General features: G+C 40.9%; 1 protein-coding gene across 4 annotated transcripts in view; it reads left to right on the forward strand.

The window, feature by feature from the left end:
• CACNA1B (calcium voltage-gated channel subunit alpha1 B) overlaps positions 1-18967 on the forward strand; it is a 644201-nt gene that overhangs the window by 6421 nt on the left and 618813 nt on the right. For 3 of the 4 annotated variants that reach the window (XM_019510481.1, XM_019510482.1, XM_019510483.1), the window contains exons 1-2: positions 1662-1762; positions 11081-11220. In XM_019510481.1, the coding sequence (XP_019366026.1) occupies positions 1670-1762; positions 11081-11220 (233 nt within the window). In that variant the 5' untranslated portion in view covers positions 1662-1669. Of the gene's footprint in view, positions 1-1656; positions 1763-11080; positions 11221-18967 lie in introns of those variants that run through there. The other variant, XM_019510484.1, reaches the window with a different exon arrangement.

The following is an 18967-nucleotide window of genomic DNA, read 5'->3' on the forward strand; positions in this document are numbered from 1 at the left end:
ATATATATTGTGGGGGGAGAGTGAGGCAGTAAATGAAGAGAAGGGCCATCATTGTGTTGTGAAAGGGGCAGATGCTTTTAATCTCAGAACCAGCTCCCTGGCCAAGTGATCTGCAGAGATCTGCCTCTGAAGGGGACTCTGCTTCGGTGGTGATGCATGCAGCAGGGATCCAAAACCTTGGCAAAGGGAGCCAGGTTCTTCCTCTAAGATTAGTGGGAGGTTGCCAGGGTGTGTGTGTGCGTGTATTGGATAATGTGCACCAGCAGGAGTACGTTGCACTGGGGATCTCAGGGGAGCTTGTTGTTTTCTTTTCATTTGAAATCACACACGCCTATTAATCCTCGGCTAACAGCAGCAAGGCCTCTTCACAGCCTCCTAGCAACATTTCCAACTGCCACTGAGTCCAGTTCCTGTTCGCTCCTCCACAGCATTAAGTTTGAGGGGTGGGGGTTGTAATAAGGGGAGATCAATCCATTTGGAAAGCGTACATTTGCCACACTGATTCCCCCGTGTAATATTATAAGAGCGCAAAAATCGCTTTGCTTCCCTGTCTGCCTACCTCAGGGCAGCTGCAATGAAGTTTTGAATACACAAACAGCAAAACCCCAGTGGCGGTTATAACATCGCATTTTGTGCATGCCTAGGTGCAGCCCCCGGCCCTTTCCATCTCCCTGCCAAGGTGTTCGGGGTGAGTTCAGCAGCTTGGATCCAGCAACGCTATTGCAACAAAATTGGCAAAACCGGTAGTCGGTGCCTAGCGCTTTCCAAGGTGCTGAAAATCTCATTCACCTCCTTGAGCTACTGTTTAGGTCTGGGGTCAGGCAGGGATATGCCCATGTGCGCGTCGGAGGAGAGAGCGAAGGGGGAAGATGTATTTACAGTTGGGTTCACTATGATGTGTAATTAGTAAACATTGTCCCTTCAGCAGCCATACAACCCTATAGGGTACACTGAAAATATTGTTCACTGTAAGCTGGAGTTGCAGTTCACGTTTTGGACTCCGAAACCTTGATTTCCAAACTATTACTTATTTATACAACACTCATGATTTCAATTATGTGGCATCACTGAGCAATATTTCAGCCAAGGACATCGAATTTTACTATCCATTTTGGGACACTTTTAAGTGCCTTAGTTTTATTTAAAAGCCAAACTCCTTGGCTCTGAGGGGGAGTTGAAAACCGCCTCAATTTCTAGAAGGGAAAACCCCATCAATTTGTATTTTCAAACAACCAGTGTGATCTTTTTTTTTTTTCTGTTTGTTTGTTAAAAATCATAGAATCAATGCGTGGGAAGGGACCTAGACAGATCATCGAGTCCGACCCCCTGCCATGGGCAGGAAGGAGTGCTGGGGGTGGCAGGGGTCACAAGACCTCAGCCAGGTGCCCATCCAGTCTCCTCTTGAAGATTTCCAGGGAAGGTGAGAGCACCACCTCTCTGGGAAGCCTATTCCAGGCTCTGGCCACCCTTACCATGAAGTAATTCTTCCTAATATCTAACCTAAAGTTCTTCCTAATATCTAACCTAAAATCTCCTGAAGCCTTGTTAGAAAGGAGCGAGGCCTTAACCACAGGGTCTCCATAGTGCATGAATGGGATTCGAATGATCAACATCTGCAGGTGTTTAAAGATGTTTTCTTTAACCAATCTCCCCCACTCCATTTGAATACATGATTTTAGCCACTATTATAGCCAACTGTATCGTGCTGGCTTTGGAGCAGCATCTACCAGATGGAGACAAGACACCCATGTCGGAGAGACTGGTGAGTTTCATTTATTTAGATTTTTCTCTCATCTTTGGAAAGCAAGCACCCAACCACCCAGTGTTCTGGGTATCCTTAACTTTAAAACTGCATCTTATCAAACAACCTCATGGCTACGCAAATCTGACCCCAAACTGGTTGCAACTCTTCAGACTGTCTCCAGCAGAATTCTGCACCACACCAGCCAGCCCAACTTCTCTTCTTAGAGTCAAAGCAGGAAAAAACCAGATGTTACAGCATGCTTTGAGGACCAGAAAACTCAAGCTGTTAGAGACTAAGGTAGAAAGGGAATTCTAACGTCTTTAGGACTATATGTAGAATTGAATGACCCTCCTGGGTGTTTTCCCAGGAAGTTGTAGCATATAGTAACCTTTTGGCATTCTGTATACTTCATATTATCTTCTTACTGAGGGATACTGGAAACTCTTCAATGGAAATTTATTGGATTAGACAATATTATGTTCTTACCAAAAAGAAAACAGTTTTGCAAAGAAAAATAATTTACCAGCAGGCTTTATGGTAATGAGTCCAATTACCTTATTTCAGAAGCAAAAACAAGAATAACTTCAAAACGGTTCTTTCATTTGTCATCACTCTAGGGGGGATAAAAGCAATATTTGGTTTATTTTTTGTTTCTTTTAACAAACTGGAACATCTTCCAGGCCAGAATGAATAGAAATTTTTGCTTGCTTGGTTTAAGACTAAATCTGAATCTACATGTGTTTTACATGTATCAATTAAATTACGCAAACAAAAATAAGATTAGACTTAAAGCCAAAAACTGAGAAATTAAGGAGCCCCGGTTCCATTGTTGCTGCAATTTCCTAATCTCTGCAGCTTTTAGTTTCCAAAATAGTCTGTGGCACTGGGCAAGGTTCAAGAGCCAAGTTATTCTTTAATACAAGATATAAAATAATAGGTGCTAGGAATGGAAATGCCTCTCCAGTCATTTATTTTGCACCTCTTGCTTGAGTGAATGTATCTTGGTGGTGCCCGCGAGTCTCCTAATTTATATATATTCTTTTTTCCTCTATAAAATATCTTTTGTTTAACAGTGGAAAGTAAAAGTGGGAACTTGCGTTTGTGTATATATAATGCTCAGTCTTTTTACCATTATATGGCAGTATATTATAATGGGTCTTAATATGTCTTAATTGGGGAAGGATGGTTTTCTGATTAATGCATAGGCTGGGATGCAGGAGTTATGACTTCGAAGGGAGTTTTGCCTCTGCACAGACCAAGGACTAGTACATTTTTCTTCTGTGATCATTACAAGTTTGAGTGAACAAAATGGCTTCATAATCAATCCTGACCCTCAGACACTTCAATGCTGGATTATTTCAAGCCACAGGCATCACTGTTAGCAAATCCCGTGTGTACCACTATCATTCTCCAGATTCAGCAGGAGGGGATGTGGGTGGGGGAGAGTGAACAGAGCCCCGCACCCAGAATCTGAAGGTTGGAGAATTTCTTTTTTGGTCCCTTCCTGTATTGCTTTAACTCTGTCCTTTAAAGCTGTGTCTCGCAGATGCTGTCTTGTAAGGGCTCCTTTCATTTCCTGTCAGTGTTACTCTTTTACTGAGTCAGAAAAGTCACTGCTGAGTGACATGAAGCACACCCAGTTCCTTCCTACCCCACTGCCAGTTCTTCCTATTGCTGAGGTAAGAATTCACCCCAGGCGTATGACTCAGTGGCATTCTAAAGCAGTGTCTCTCAGCCAGCCCTGATAAGGCCATTTTCCCTGTAGCGCTACTAGAGTCATAATAAAGATTGCCTGTGTGTTGCTTTAATTTCATATGATATTTCTGTCTTCAAAGTGTGCTGCAAAAAAACCCCAGCGTTGCTAATGAGAAATATTTTCTGTTGACTTTCAACAGCTCCAAAACACTTTCCTCTTTCCCATGTAAAGTGTAAATTATTTCATTTTGAAAATGGTAAGAATCCACAATAAACTGCTGAGTGGGAAAAATCCCAGTAATTTTCACATACGTTGGAACATACCTTAATTCCATTCAAATCAGCAGGAGTTCTACTTTTGACTTCATTAGGACTAGAAATTGGTCCTTTTGGTTTAATGATTTAGGGTTTTGCCTGTGTTTACTAAAAATGAATAAATGAATTTAAAAAAAATCCAAATGAGAGGGGTAGCCATTGCCTGAAGACAGATTCCAAGAAGCTCGATTTGCGTGTCACCACTTTCTGGGGAATGCGAGAGAGAGATGATACTGTAAAGGGATAAAATGGCTGGCCAGTTATCTGAAAGTCCAGTGGATCCTTGTGCAGCATGAGTTCAGTTTCTAGAGCTGCTCAAAAAGGTGAAGGGGGGAGCGGGGGAAGAATTGCAAAAAGTTTTACAGGATTTCTTTGTTTTTTGGTTAATATGTATATTTTGTTGGTTCTAAAAATAAAGGCATAGATCTTATTCCATGTCAAAGAGATCTAAGTGCCGGGTATGCAACTTTAAGCATCTAAATAACTGCACACAATTTCATCATGCACAACAGCTACGATTCTGCTAAGGTGCCAAATATCTTTATGCTCCACCATCTTGCCCTGAATAGATTGCTAGGAGAGCAGACCGAGGCTACTACTGCATGTACTCAGAGACGATCCAATATGGCCACCTCAGCATTTAACTTCATTTCAATCTGTTGTGATCCAGTTCCACGTGGGAATGCACATTAATACTTAATTCCTTATGTGGAGAAAATCTATGTGCAGAGGCTGTATTATACAAAGGTAAAGCATGGTAATACAAAGATAAAGCATCATGGTGGTATCACACATCTTCAGTCAGATAGCCTCATGGTAAGCCACACCTGTCCAGGAACTGGGGGATGTGCATTTTAGGCTGACCTCACTCGGAAGGGCCAAGATGAGAGCATGTCCCGCTCTTCTTGTTGTAGCTGGGCCACTGGTCAACAAGGAGTGCAAAAGTCACAGAGCCAGATGCAGAGCAAATGAGAGTGTCATTCTTATGCAGTGAGGAGAGGCATGGCCCTTTAGGAGTAGGGTCCTGTTCTGGTCCCTGCTGCCCGGAGCATTTCTGTTTTATAATCGGTGATTGTTGAATATAAAATAACAAACAGTGCAAGAGGGAGTGTGATAGCATAATCGTTAGGGCACTCAGCTAGAGGAGTCCTGACTGCTAGTTCTTCCTCTTAGGATTCTTTGTGCATATTGCATTAAAGTTATTAGATAAAATGTTTAAGGAATATATTGGGAACAGGATCCAGAAGCCAGGTCTCCCTCCCATGGCAGTGCCTACCTTGCTGCGCATTAGGGAGTCACAGTCCTTCAGGTATAAGTCACAGTCCATTTTGCTTGGGGTCTTTCTGGTCCTGTAACAGTTGCATTCCTTGTTTCCCAGTGGTCCAGTTTTAACTGGAGAGGTGGAGGATGCTGTCAATTTTGACTAGCCTATGGCCTGAGTATTTGGCTACTGTCCTGGGAAGCAGGAGATGCGAGTTTGTCTATAGATTCGTGGTCTCCCACCTCGTGGGCAAATGCTGTCATCATTAAGCTATTGGTCAAAAGGTGGGCAGCATCCCAGTTTCTCCTTTATATATAGCAGTTTGTACTATCAATCTGTTAGAGGCACTGATAGATGTCCCCTCTGAGTTAGCTGGATCACAACATGATGCCTCCATTCTTAGCAAGTTGGATCAAATTGGATGTTGACATGATGTAAGTTTGCCCATAGCTCTGCTCATTGCAAAACTGGAAGAAGCACATGCATGTTCCTGGAATGAATAAAATTACCTTCTGGAACATAAGACTGCCTGTTGCCCATTCTCAGATGGGAAGACCTACATGACTCTGCAAGGGGGAAATGAATTGTCCTCTGGGAATGCACTAGGTTGCAATTTGAGAGAATGGGACAGGTAGAGTGGGACTGGTTTCCTGAGGGAGATGCGTAAGTTTTGGGCAATTGAAAGCCAAGTCCTAGATGCCTATATAGGTGGAATAGCTTCTGGGCCAGATTTCCACCTAGCTATAGTTATTCTCAGTTTAGAGGGATACCAGTTTCTACCACCACCACCGGCTCAGCTGACTGTGCTGTCTTTGGCTGCATTACTCATCCACGGTCACAAATCTTTATACAACACATAGGAAGAAATAATTGTGCACAGATTGGCATTTACATGTGCAACATTTCAGCATAACTAACGCTTTTAAAAAAATGGAATAATGTGGACATGAAGGATCTTCCATGATGTCTTCTGTTGACTGCATACAATTTGTGTTTCTGCCATGCAAATGGCATGCAAAAACTGGAGGCAGTTGCATGGTGGCAAGATGTAATTCTTACTTGTTATGCTTCTCTATGTAGCCTTTGCAGGCTCTTTTGGGCATAACACATTGATTTGCTCTCTCTTGTGCCAGACAAGAGAGTGGAGCATATGGGCTTCAGTGTTAATATTGTCCACACTGGTTGGAACCAATGTCCACTGGTTGGAAATTTTCCAATAAAATTATTTTTTGTTGGGAAATATTGATTTGTCAAAACCAAAATGTTTGTGCAGGATTATCGTGTTCTAGAAAATCTTTCATCGGAAATGTTTTTCATTGTTTAAAAATGGTATTTCTGATGCAATCTACCCCGAATAACTACTAGGGCAAGTGGGTGAGGGACACAGCTGAGGCATAGGTGATCTGGGTTCAAGTTGCTACTTTTCCTGATTCAGACAACAGACATACAGCTAACTATCTTGTACAGCAGGTGAATGCCCCCGCTCTTGAGCTGTTGGCTAGAGTGTCATATCTTTCTTGTTGTAGTTGTTTCACTTTCTTCTATTAATCAAATATTTATTGGAGAAGAGACTTGAACCTGGTTCTCTCATACTCTAGCTGAGTGTCCTAACTGTTGAGCAGTAGTGTCTCTTTCTTTGGCCAATACATATGCAATGATTCATGCAAAGTGGAACAACTCAAACAGGAAAGATCTTTCTCTTACCTCCAGTAGCCTTCCGCTTACTGCAGTCACCTCAAATGTAGCAGGACAGCTGTGTGCCCTATCCGCTGGGCTTTGCTAATCCCGAGGTCGGATTGGTCTCCCTGTTTTTTTTCATGACAAAGTTAAAGTTTTGAATTTATCACAGCATGCAATGTGAAAGCTTTTGCTGTTATTGTTGTTAAATTAATTAACTATTTTTTGCAAGACTGGGAAGCTATTTCTTGCCTACCTCTGGTCCCTATTCTGTTTTAAGATGCAAGAACTTTCTATATTTTGATGCTTTGTGTACTGCTTTAAGACTCTAAAATGTTGGCTTTCCTGGATGTTTTTGACATGGAGGAGGGGCATAGGCAATTTCCTAATTATTCAGCATGACAGCTATTTCACTTGGCTAATGGATTTCATTCTTTATCGGAGCCACAGGTGCTCAATGCAGTCATATGTGAGCTGCTCACATTAACCTCTGTTTGAACAAAGCTCTGGTTTGCCAACACACCCAAACCTATTAGGTGTGTCATCCTAAGCCCCAGGAAAGTTATAGGCAGTAGACTTGGAATAGTAATGAAATAACACTTCAAATGGGAAACCATTTCCAGAATCATAAATGTTTTCCCATTTGAAATTTTATTTCTTAAAAGGGTCTGGCCCAATCTCAAGCCTGATTGCAGCCATAATTAGCAGCCTGCTGGCAGAGCTTATACAGATGCTCGTAGTGGATTGTCATCTCGTAGGGGAAAGGCTGATTAACTGGGGCTGCATAATGACCTGAAGACTTCTCCTTGAGTGACAGCAGCATTCCTGTTGTCGGATAGGAGCAAGAGAAGAGGTCTCATTAGACTGACCCTGTGGCATTTGATGATAGTGAGCTTGGAGAAGGCAACTTCCAGCAGTTTAGCCCAGTCCTGATGCTTTATTTTCTTTCTTTCTTTTTTTTAAACAAGTATATTACCCTATCTTTAAATCTTTTTCTGTCACTGGAGCTGCCAAGGACTTATGTCTTCCTCTCCCTGTTTGGCAACTTATTCCATAAATTCCTGAATTCAAACATTCCAGCTTAGTGTATCTCTTCTGAGCTCTGGTCCCTTTAAACTAGGCCTTATGATCAGAAGGGCACATGGCTCATTAAACATGTGACCTGTAGTAAATTTTACACACACACACACACACACACACACACACACACACACACACACACACACACACGTACGTACGTATATATGGCTTCCTGCTCATGAGGAAGCAGTCAGGGCAGTGCCAGTTTGGAGATTTTGTGGGAGGAAGTGGGTGGAAGAGATTTTGTACTGGGGAAAATTTAGGACAGCAGTCTCCAAAGTAGTGAGGCATATGGAATTCAGATTTTGAAGGGGGGCATGGGACATGCTTGAAGAGCAAGAAGATGTTATTTATTTGCTAGGTGTTAGAAAAGGAAGCCCTTTCTTCTGGGAGAAGAAAGGACTAAGCCCAAAGGGACATACAGGGAGGGTCATTTGTGACCCCCCCGTCCCTGCTGCACAAAGAAGGAGAGTGATGTGGCAGCTTTATTCCTTGTGACCCCATTGTGATTCCCAGATGACTGTGCATCCTGCTTCTTCCACTCACATGGGTCAAAGCTCATTCAGATCTTGGGAATGACTTGTCCTCCATCTTGGTTTCTTTTCCTCAAACAAGCATAGCTCCTGTTGGAGAGAGTTGGTTAGAAGGATGTTTCTTTAAATCATAATTTCTCATGCTGAGGATTTTGCAGTCTGCATCCCCTACTTGCAAAGGGATGTCACTGTTTTCTCATATTGCTAGATGGGTGGGAGAGCTTGTGAGGTTGTTCTCAAGTAAAAGAAGGAAAACACATATACACTACAGCAAAGGAATCATGGGCTTTCTGTTTTAAAGGAGGAATAATTTGTAGAGTGCAGTGGGGGCTGGAAGAGATAAAGGCTGCAGAGAAGGGTTGGGCAGGGAGCATAACTTCTGTCTAGTCTGCTCTTTCTCAAATTATGAAAGCAGTTAAAGTGGGGAGGAGGGAACCCCAGGGTAAAAATTACATATTATGTCTTCAGTCTAATCCTAGAGGATATAAATGGTTAATTCCTTTTATTTCCGTTGGGTTTGAGTCTCCAAATCCTTTAATTGTGATGGAAAACTGCAGCTGAACAGGTCTTATCATGTAGAAGCTTGAGATTCCTTCAAAACTTGAAACATTCGATGCCCTTAACAACAGGAACTGAACAGCCATCTGTGTGTGGATTATTTCTTTATGGGTAAAGGGTGGGGAGGGTGCTGCATACAAGTTTGAGAGTTTCAGGATTTTTTTTAGGTTTAATTGCTGTTTCCAAAGATTTGCAAATTTCTTCAGTGAATAATACGTTGGGTGCAGATTGTTATGAGAAGTTTGCTGAATGTGGGTGCATGCTAATGCTGCTTTTGTGTACGTCTGCTTGGGAGGGATATTTTTCCCACCTCCTCTTTTGGTAAGAACAAGGCTTTTTGTAGTATGTACAATATAAAAAGTGTGAGCACATATGGAGGGGTTGGGTTGGATACCTGAGCCAGAATTGCCAGGCTTGCAAAGTCCATTTTTGTATTAAATTCACTTCCTTATTTTTTTTATCTTTCAGTCCTAAAGTGCTGCTGTTCCTGCCCCAGAATATACTGAGTCAGATTTTACCCCCAGTGGAACTGCACTAGGGTTTGATGGCACTGCACTAGGCAGGAATCTCGCTCGCTGGGCACATCTACTTGAGATAATGCGCAGACGACTAATTCTGCTAATCATTAGCACAGCTGGCAAAAACCATGTTAACGTGCAGTAGATTTAGTAATGCACATGAATGTCACTTAAAACATGTTCATCTGTGCTAATGCACAGTAGCGCTGATTACGGTGCATTTAGTACCTGACATGACAGATACTAAACTGAATGCGCAGTAACCATGGCACATTAATGAATGTGTAGATGTGCCCACTGGATACAATGTTTTAAACTCCCTTAAAGAGTTAGGAGCATTAAATTTGTTCAAAGTCAATGGTACAAAGATTCTTAGGTATCCAGGACCCAGAATTCTTTAGGTATTTTGGCGTCTCATTCCCATTAAAATCGGTGGGTTTTAGGCACTAAAATGCACAAAGCAGTGTGGGCCTAAGCCACTCAGAAAATGGGACAGTTGTATAGCTTATATGAATGTTTTTACTTTTGTTCCTTTTTTCTAACTCCTGGCTTATGTCTTAATTCCAGCACCAGTCATTTCTATTTCACATCGAAGGTAATGTTCTGATATACAGATGAGTTCAGAGTTTCTCAAACTGAACTACGTACACCTTTGGGAGCAGGCAGTAAGCTTCTAGCAGTTATGTAAGATTTTAGAATCACTAGATTAAGATTCAGTATTGGCAATGCCACAAATATATATAGTGCTGAATAAAAAAAGAGAATAAAAATGGTCCCCACCCATGAACTGACAGTGTAAAGTTTAAATCCATCAACAAACTCCCTGTAAAGATTTCAGTCTTGTGGTGCTAGATGGGGCAAAACTCCAAATAAAGTGAATGGGAATTTTGAGTCAGGTGTCAAGTCAAACAAAAATAAATGAGGGACAGTTTTTAGGTAATGGAGACAAGGAAGAGAAGGGTAATGAGGAACAACTGAAGGAATACATTATTTTGATGAAAGGCAGAGAAATTATAGTGCAAGAAGTGGGGAGGTACTTCAAAATCCAATACAGATAAAAAAATTCACAATGAATAATTTTGGTTGCATTTGCCTTAAAATTATGAAAATCAATTATTTATTCTCAGGTCACAATTCTCAAATTATTTCACAATTAGAAGTATTTGCATCTTTCTCCAGGAATAAGTTGCAATCAGTAGCTCATTTGCCAATAGTTCTCAATCCCTGTTTGCGATCCATGCTGTACTGTCTAGTTGTGTGGGTTTTAAGCTTTTGTTTCTGTTTCCAAAATAGATGGCTTATGGAATTAAGTAACATCAAAAGAACTTCTCATATTACAATTAAATCTCAAATTTGAAATTTTGCTTTTGGTAAATATTTAATCTTAAATTCTTTTTTTTTTTAATGAGAATTTTTGCTTCTAAAGCTTGCATGCTCAGATGTTCATAATAAAAGAAAATGAAAGTTTCCTAAACATTCAAAATGCCATATAGAGAACACTGGAATATTTAAGAATACTTTTAAACACAGATCTAGTAAACATAAAAACACATGGATTTCCCTGTAAGCAAGAAATTGTAGGAGGCCTTGCAAGTTGAATGTGTTATTGTTGGTTGCGCAGAACTTGAAGCCAACACAGAAATGTTTTTTCCTGCATGTGTCCTGATGGGTTGTATTTTTTTTCTTCTCTTATTTGCAGGATGACACTGAGCCGTACTTTATTGGAATATTTTGTTTTGAAGCTGGCATAAAAATCATCGCTCTGGGGTTTGTTTTTCATAAAGGCTCTTACCTCCGAAATGGCTGGAATGTGATGGATTTTGTTGTGGTCCTCACAGGGTAGGTGGCTTCTTATTGCTTTAAGTTTGCTAAGGGTTTGTTAAGAGTTAAGTTTGCTTTGTTTTGTATCATTCTTTAATTATGGCTTGGAGGAGGGGGTAAGGAGTTACTCTAAACCATTTGAGAAGATGCGTACTCTAAATTTGTGCATGGCTGACCTTATTGTCTTTAAATAATGGCAGTTGTGTTGAATGAGTCATTTTTGAAGCATTGTTTGAACCAAACTAAAAAGAGGTTTTGAGGACACTTTTATTTGTAGATCTGTTGTCATGCATCTTACTCAGACACTATGAGATACTTTTCCTTTTCTCCATGTTCTAAATAGTAACAGGTATTCAAAAGGTATTTTAAATAAACCCTCCTCTAAAATGACAAAAGTTTCAAAAATAAGCACATAAAAAGCTTTTGGTTCAGATAACCATTTTAACGCTGTTTCAGTTCTGTGAAAGTCAATGGCGTTTTACAAGTAATGAATTTAACACACTACAAAATTATAGCTTAAAAAGAAATTAAAAAAAGAGTGAGTTTTTTGAGAGCTTCGTTGAAAATTCTATTTTTTTTACCTGATACGATGTCAAGTACCAGATGTCTGAACTGAAATACAGCTGCTATTCTGTCAGGGAGACAGTTATCATCTGTGGTGCTTAGGTCATACCTTATAACTTGTCTATCCGCGGGGCTTTATGAAGTGTTTCCTTAGATTCCAAAATAGAAGTTAAGGTTTCTGGAGATCCATTTGAGAACCTTTATGCTCTTAATGGGAGCTTTGCTTTCAGACGATTGTAGAATTGGCCCTTTGCATTGAATAGTTACTCTTTTCACGCATCCCTCTAGTCTGTGGTACTGCAGGGAGCACAGATGGGGTCTGAATATTTTGAATTCTCTATATCCTGGCTTGTGATGTGGAATAGAGTGCTGTTAAGAAATTCTGTGCATACTTATACAAGTATATTTATTGGATGCATTATCATTATAATTCTTTTTGTATTCAGAGCCCTGTACTGATGTGGTTGTCAAGATGCTGAAGGGAATTAGTTATGCACTGAGAGGAAGAAAATAAATACATAGGGTTTGATTCTCCTACCACTGGCACTCTGTGTAAATCCAGGGTAATTTGACTGAAGCCAAAAGGAGAATATGGCTCATATGCTAGGAATTTTAGGGGTTGCAAACTGAATTATAGAAATTGCTACAACCACTGAAGATGTTAAGATGTTTCACATCCTATTTCAGAGTGTACCCTCATTTAAAAAAAAAAAAAAAAAAGCCCTGATTTGGAAAACATGTAAGCATTTACTTAAACTTAGCCTCATTTAGCAAAATACTTACGCTTGTGCCTAAGTTGTATTGACTCACTCCAAAGGTAGTTAAGCAGGTTTTTAAAAAATAAGCCATATGTAAGTGTTGTTCTGGATTGGAGTAATGTTTTTGTTTATGTAGGAATGTTGTAGATTTAGCGTGGGGTGTTTTTTAAGGGCACAAGATGCAGAATCAAAATACATTGTTTTAAATAGTTCCTATTTGTTACTCAGTTGTTCAAAGTTTGGCCACAGTATATGGATTACTTGTATATGTGCATCATACTTACAGAATTATAAATGAATGTGTAATGCCACATGTATGACATGGACATTTTATTAGTATAATATCTATCTGCAAGTATTTGGAGTGCTGTTTGATCTCTGAACATAGTTGTAGAATATCAGTTTGAGTAGGCAGCTGTAATTAGGAACCCTGTTGCCATCTGCAAACATGCATATTCTTTTGAAGTATGATCCTGTTAACGTCAAGGCTTCTGGTTTCCAATGGTGACGCTAGCTGGGTTGTATTGAAGTTGTCTTGTACATGGACTTCCCACCAGGCAAGTGATGCAGAGAGGACTTAGTGTAAACTGAGTGACATTAAGTACAAGAGCCATCTGTAGTGAAGAAATTCACATCATCTTTAAATACTACAATTTATGGCCTGGATTCAGCAGGGAAGTTGAGTACATGCCTAATTTCGGGCACATAAGTTGCAGTTGAGTTACTCATGAAGTTAGGTAGATAAACATCTTACTAGAGCAGGACCTCATTTTGCAATACTAGTAATGAGGAAGAACCTGCTGGGACAGAAGTGGTATTGAAAGATCTTCACCTCCACACGGGGGATTAAATTAGCATTTTCTCTAATGCCAGCTGCAGTCTACTCTAGATTTCCTTGACTGTTAATAGGTTTCTAGTTTGCCATTCTTGCCACAGGAGCCCTAGACTAGGAGACAAGAACCCTGTGGTGGTTTGGGCATCCACGGCCAGTCAGAAATAGTTAATGTCACCCACTTTTCCTCAATAACCTGTGTCCGCAGGAAGCCTTGAGCAAGGCCATTTTATTACAGAGAGATATCATCATGACATCGCAGCAGCAAGGCTTTAAAGAAAGGTCACGGAGGGAGAATGTTTACCAATAACAAACCTGATTATTTCTCCAGGGAAGATTTTGCTACTTGGTGACATGAATGCAACTTTAATTTTCTTTTCTTTATGTGGGTATATCAGATCAGTTTATCTGAGAGTACTTGATCATGGTGTGTATGTCTGTGTATGAGAGAGACCCGTCAGACCATAATAAAAATGACTGACAGTAGTAAATCTGCATTTCAGGAAGCATTCAATCTGTATATGGAATGACTGCTTCAGTAATATTATCTTACTACACTTATGTTGCAAGCGTCTCTGTTGCCAACTTTTTTCTTTACCATATGTACATCAACTCCCTCTGTAACGGCTACGTAGGCATGTATTCCACAGAAATGGAGACAGACTCATTTCATTCTCCAGCACAGAACAAAGTTCAGTTTCAGAAAACTGAAATATCACACGTTGATTTTTGATTTCTCACGTTTTCTGCTTTGTGGGACAACATAAAAACATTATAGGGTACAGAAATTACTTTACACATGCACATGTGCATGCGCGTCCGCGCACACACACAGTTTCTGTTAATCCTGTACTTTTGGAAAAGAGAAATGATGAGCACTGGAAAATCTGATCTCATTTTCAGCTTTCAGCTAAAATGCGGGAAAGCAAAAAGTGGATTTGCTATCTCAGTTGCTTCCATAGGGAAAGGGCTAGTTTGTGTAGGGGAAAGGGCTGTTGTTATCAAATCTCTATTCCTTATGTAAATCTGGACACGATCTGATCGCCTGTCTCAAAAGATATTCTTCAAGATGTTTTCTCTCTCATCCATTTTTCCATCCTCTTTTCTCACCCAAACCCAGACCCTGGAGTTTTGGGGGCGTTTTTTGTGGTTGCCAGCGATGATAGACATTTTGTCTGTCAGAATCAGACATTAGAACTTGTTAATTAGAAAATAAATCACAGTTCTGGTATCTTCAGCCAGGATCAATATCCTGTTGAACTAAACTGGAGGCTAATAGATTGTGGCTAAAATGGCTTGTTTTATTGTTCCAGAAAGCACTCACTCAGTTCCTTACCACAAAAATGCTGTGCTGTCTATTCTTCATTTACTTCAGGGAAGCCTGCTGATTTGTTTTTAATAAAAGCAAAGGAAACAAATGTATTTCTGCTTTCCAAAAGATTTTCTTCCCTCATTCTTTTCTTTTTCTTTTCTCTTTCTTGGGAGGTCAGGGAAGGGGATGCGAGGTTGGGGATGTACCAGTATTTATTTTAAACACTTCCAGTTCCAGATGAGTAGAAGGGAAAGTTACATTGTTGTGATGTTTGTTGCTAGCTTATGTAGAACTGTAAGTGTTTTTAATGATGTTTGTTTTTATTTTCATATTTTTAGTGGCTTGCATTTAACACTAGTGACATTACTTCCCATTAGTAGTTGCTAACTGCAAGAAATGCAGTTGTCCAACTGGGCTGGAACTGAATATGTTTGTTAGCACATTAGCACTCAAAAAGTGTAGCCCAGGTCCACCTGTATGTCTGTATTGTACCTTGTGATGGTAATGAAATGTTTCCAATTAGTGTAATGCAGTCGTATCAGTCCAGGAGCTTAGGTTAAGGGACCTGGCCCTTAAACAACTGAAGTTAGTAGAAATGTTCTGTTGACATCAGTGGGCTTTGGATTAGGCACTTGGTGAGAGAGGCATGGTAAAGGTCCTCTGTTCTTTGTAAGGAATATGTTGCTGAACCTACTACAGTTCCTTGCAATAAATAATAAGCATTAAGTGATGGCCGTCACACTTGTGCATTAGTGTTGGGGCTTGCTTACAAAGTTAAGCTGCAGGTACTAAAAGGAAATGTAGTCAGACTAGCTTTAGGGATGTCATCATTACGGGGTCTACCGAACTTGAAGCAGTGGCCAGCTGATTTCATGGGCAGATCCTGGGGCTGGCGCCCATTTTCATGGAGTAAGCGTGGTCTCCGCCCCTCCCCCCACGCCGCTGATTGGCTAAAGGGCCCTGGTGCCCCCTTCCCACCCCTACTGATTGACTGTGAGGGCTGTCCATCATATGGCTCTGCCTCTTGCCACTGATTGTTTGCAAGGGTTGTCCTTCATGCAGCCTCAACCTTTGCTGCCAATTGGCGGAGAGAGGCAGGGCTATATGATGGATAACCTTGTAGCCAATCAGCAGCAAGGGGCTGGGCTTTTTTCAGAACCTGCACTTTTTTCATAGAGCTCACTCGAAATTGTGGTTTCCATGAAAATCACACAATCATGACTTTGGTAGGTCCCTAGTCATTATAGCTATTTTGTGTAACATAATATAACCAATATAGGGCAATGGGACTGCACACATCCGAGCAGTTCACCTGCAGAGGGCAATGGTGCTCATAGATGTGGTGGGAGGACAGAAAAATGGAGACTCCTTTATTCCAGCTGAGCCATTTTTATCTCTGCTGGCAAGGCAAGGCTTGCTCTAGCTGCCAAAGTAAGCCCAAAAGTAGTTTGGACAATAATTCTTTCTCTGACCCTAATAAGAATCTGAACATCCTTGGTGTGAACCAGGATAGTTCCCAGGATTGTCCTAATGGACAAGCAGTTTGATATATTACTGTAGTGGCAGGACAGGAAGAACAGTGGCCTCTGCATCTCTGTGGTATCAAGTCCCCAGAAGTATTTGTCCAAGTACAAGGTAAACAAGAGGCAAGAAGCTGCAGAAGGTAGAAGATGAAGATTAATGCATGGATTTCTGGCTTTACTGAGGGTCCAAAAACTGATTTTCTTATAGGTTTACTGAGTTTGACAATTGTCAGGAGGTGGGCGCATGTATTCTCAACAGAAATAATGTACAGCAGCATCTTAGAGCCCTGATCGTGTGAGAGTTATCTCAGTGTGGTCTCATGCATGCTCGTTAGCATGGGGATGATGCATATTTGCAAAGAGGTTGTGAAAAGAATGAAACATGAATCTCTTGATGTGTACATGTAGGCTGGGATTTTTAAAACTGGCTTGCAGATTTAGACTCCCGATTTCTGTTAATTTTCCTGTCCCCACATGTCTCAAATCAATCAGTGCCCACTTTTGAAAGTTCTGCTGTGGGTTACATGTTCAGCATCGCATGGGAGCTCTGTAGAGGAGACAGAGGTAAAATCTAGTTCTTCACAGGACAGTCTACTCTCTCAGTCCTGAAATCTACCTTTTTCTTTCTGTAATCCCCTGCCTCCATCACTGCACACCTGCAACTTCTCCAAGAAATTCATCTCCAGAGCAGGTGTATCCTGCCTACTGGGTGGGGCAGAACTACAGAAGCAAAACTAGTAGAAGATCATGCAATTAAAGATGGTATCATTATACACAGGCACAAAAAGGCTAATTTAAAATTGCACAGGCAGCTCTAAGTTTGCCATTTCCTAACTTTTGGCTGATTATCTTTGCAACTTTATGTCTTTTCCTATTTTAATATATTATTCATGTCAAAGGCTCTTTGATCTGTCCATATATTTTGTGCACTTTTCATTATAGTCCTGATACTTTTGATGATATTGCTTTGTGAGATAGTCCTATGACACTGAGTTTGCAGGCTAACATTTTAAAAAGATGTATAACCAGGTTCTTAAAATTATGCCTGCAGTTTTTCCTGTGTATATTTTCCAGAATGCAAAAAAATAGACTCACTGGTATATGATGGACTGCTGTTGCAGTAACGTAATTAGGAGTGGGTGAGCAGGGCACCAGCCGTGGACACCTCTTTGGAGGGGTTGTACAAATGGCAGCCACTGCTGCTGCCCAGCGTGCAACACTTCCTAATTATGCATCTGTGCTTTTGCTTAGGTGTTTGGGGTTTGCGTGTGCATAAAAAAGTAGACTCTAAAAAATGCAAGTGTAGTTGCAGAGGCTGCTTTTGAAAGTCTCTTCGGAAGTTGAATTTTAGACTCCAAATGCTTTCGGGGGTGACAAGGCCCAGGGAGGAGAAATGCAAAGTTGTCTCTGAATTTTATGTTTAACTCTTTCTCTCTGTACTGGAGCAGCAAAACCAAGCATCAGTAGAAATGGATACTTTCACAAGGACAGGCTTAATCTTGATTAGTTATTGGGAAGGAAGTGAGAGAACTTCTTTGAAATCACTGTACTGTGTATATGATGGTGGACTAAGGCTGATTGCTATTAATGTCGTGCATGAGTCACACTGAGAGTGAAGCCTCTATAGATTTTAATAGATCTGATCCCTTTTTCCAATTTCTTTTATGTTGCAATGATGGATGGTGACTTGCTAGCACATAAGAGCTAATGGTACCTTGTGAAATTAAATCGGATGAGAAGTGCAACAGGGTAAAGGGACGTTATGCAATTTGCAGCAAACAATGAGTTAACTGTAATTTCAAAGCTCGTACTGGTGCCTGGGTGGGAATAATGAAGCAAGACTGGAAAATGACCTAAAGAAAGCTCAGAGAACCTAGGAAGTCCTTTGAAGCCAGTTGCTGGAGCGCTGGAGATGAGGAGGGTGTCTGAGGAGGCACAGCTCCATCGTCAGGAACTAAAACAATCGCATCATTTTGACCTTCTGATGCTGTGCCCATCGCCCTGTATCTGAACTTCTTAAATTTACTGACACAAATCCAAGAAATGTGAAAGTCAGCCTGGTTCAGTAGGGAGGGCTGTGGACTCTGAATCAGGACACTTGGGTACATGATTTCAAGTTTCTGTGTTTCCCCTCTTGTCCTTTGCTTATACTGTCTTGTCTTCATTTAACTCGAAGCCCCTTGCAATGAGCACTCCTTTTCACTCTGCCCATCCTATCCCTGGGGCACCAGAGCTCCTGTCTGTCTGCACTAGGGTAACGGAGAGAGTAATGGATGTATTTCTCTTTTCTTCCTGCATGCTGCACAGAAGCTTTTGTGGTTTGAAATATACCTTTTTGGTGGGGGCTAATGAAGGCAGGCTGGGTCAGGCAGGTGGGTTTTAATCATATGGCTGAGTTGTAAATGAACATGCGCTTCTTCTAAGCCCTGTGCAGAGAGAGTCTCAGGAATGCAGCCAATTTTGTGAAAGACTTTCCTTTTATCTTAGATGAGATGCCCTGTGTCAGTCTGCTATAGGTCCTCAGCTGATATAAAATGGTGTTGGATGGTTTAATATTTTATTAAATTTCGTATTTAATTTAATATTTATTAATATGTATTATTCTAGGAAGACCTAGAAGCCAGTGAGTTCATTGCTGATTGTGCTAGGTACTGGCCCCACACGGAGTTAGCTTCTTATGCCAGTGGAGTGACACTGATTGACACAAAATGAGGACCTGGTCCTGCCTGTCTGCTCTGCAGTATGACACCTCAGTTAATGAGGAAAAAGTATTCTG

The sequence above is a fragment of the Gavialis gangeticus genome, unplaced genomic scaffold, assembly GCF_001723915.1.
Source record: "Gavialis gangeticus isolate Ggan-Ray unplaced genomic scaffold, GavGan_comp1, whole genome shotgun sequence".
In the NCBI taxonomy this organism is placed as follows: Eukaryota; Metazoa; Chordata; order Crocodylia; family Gavialidae; genus Gavialis; species Gavialis gangeticus.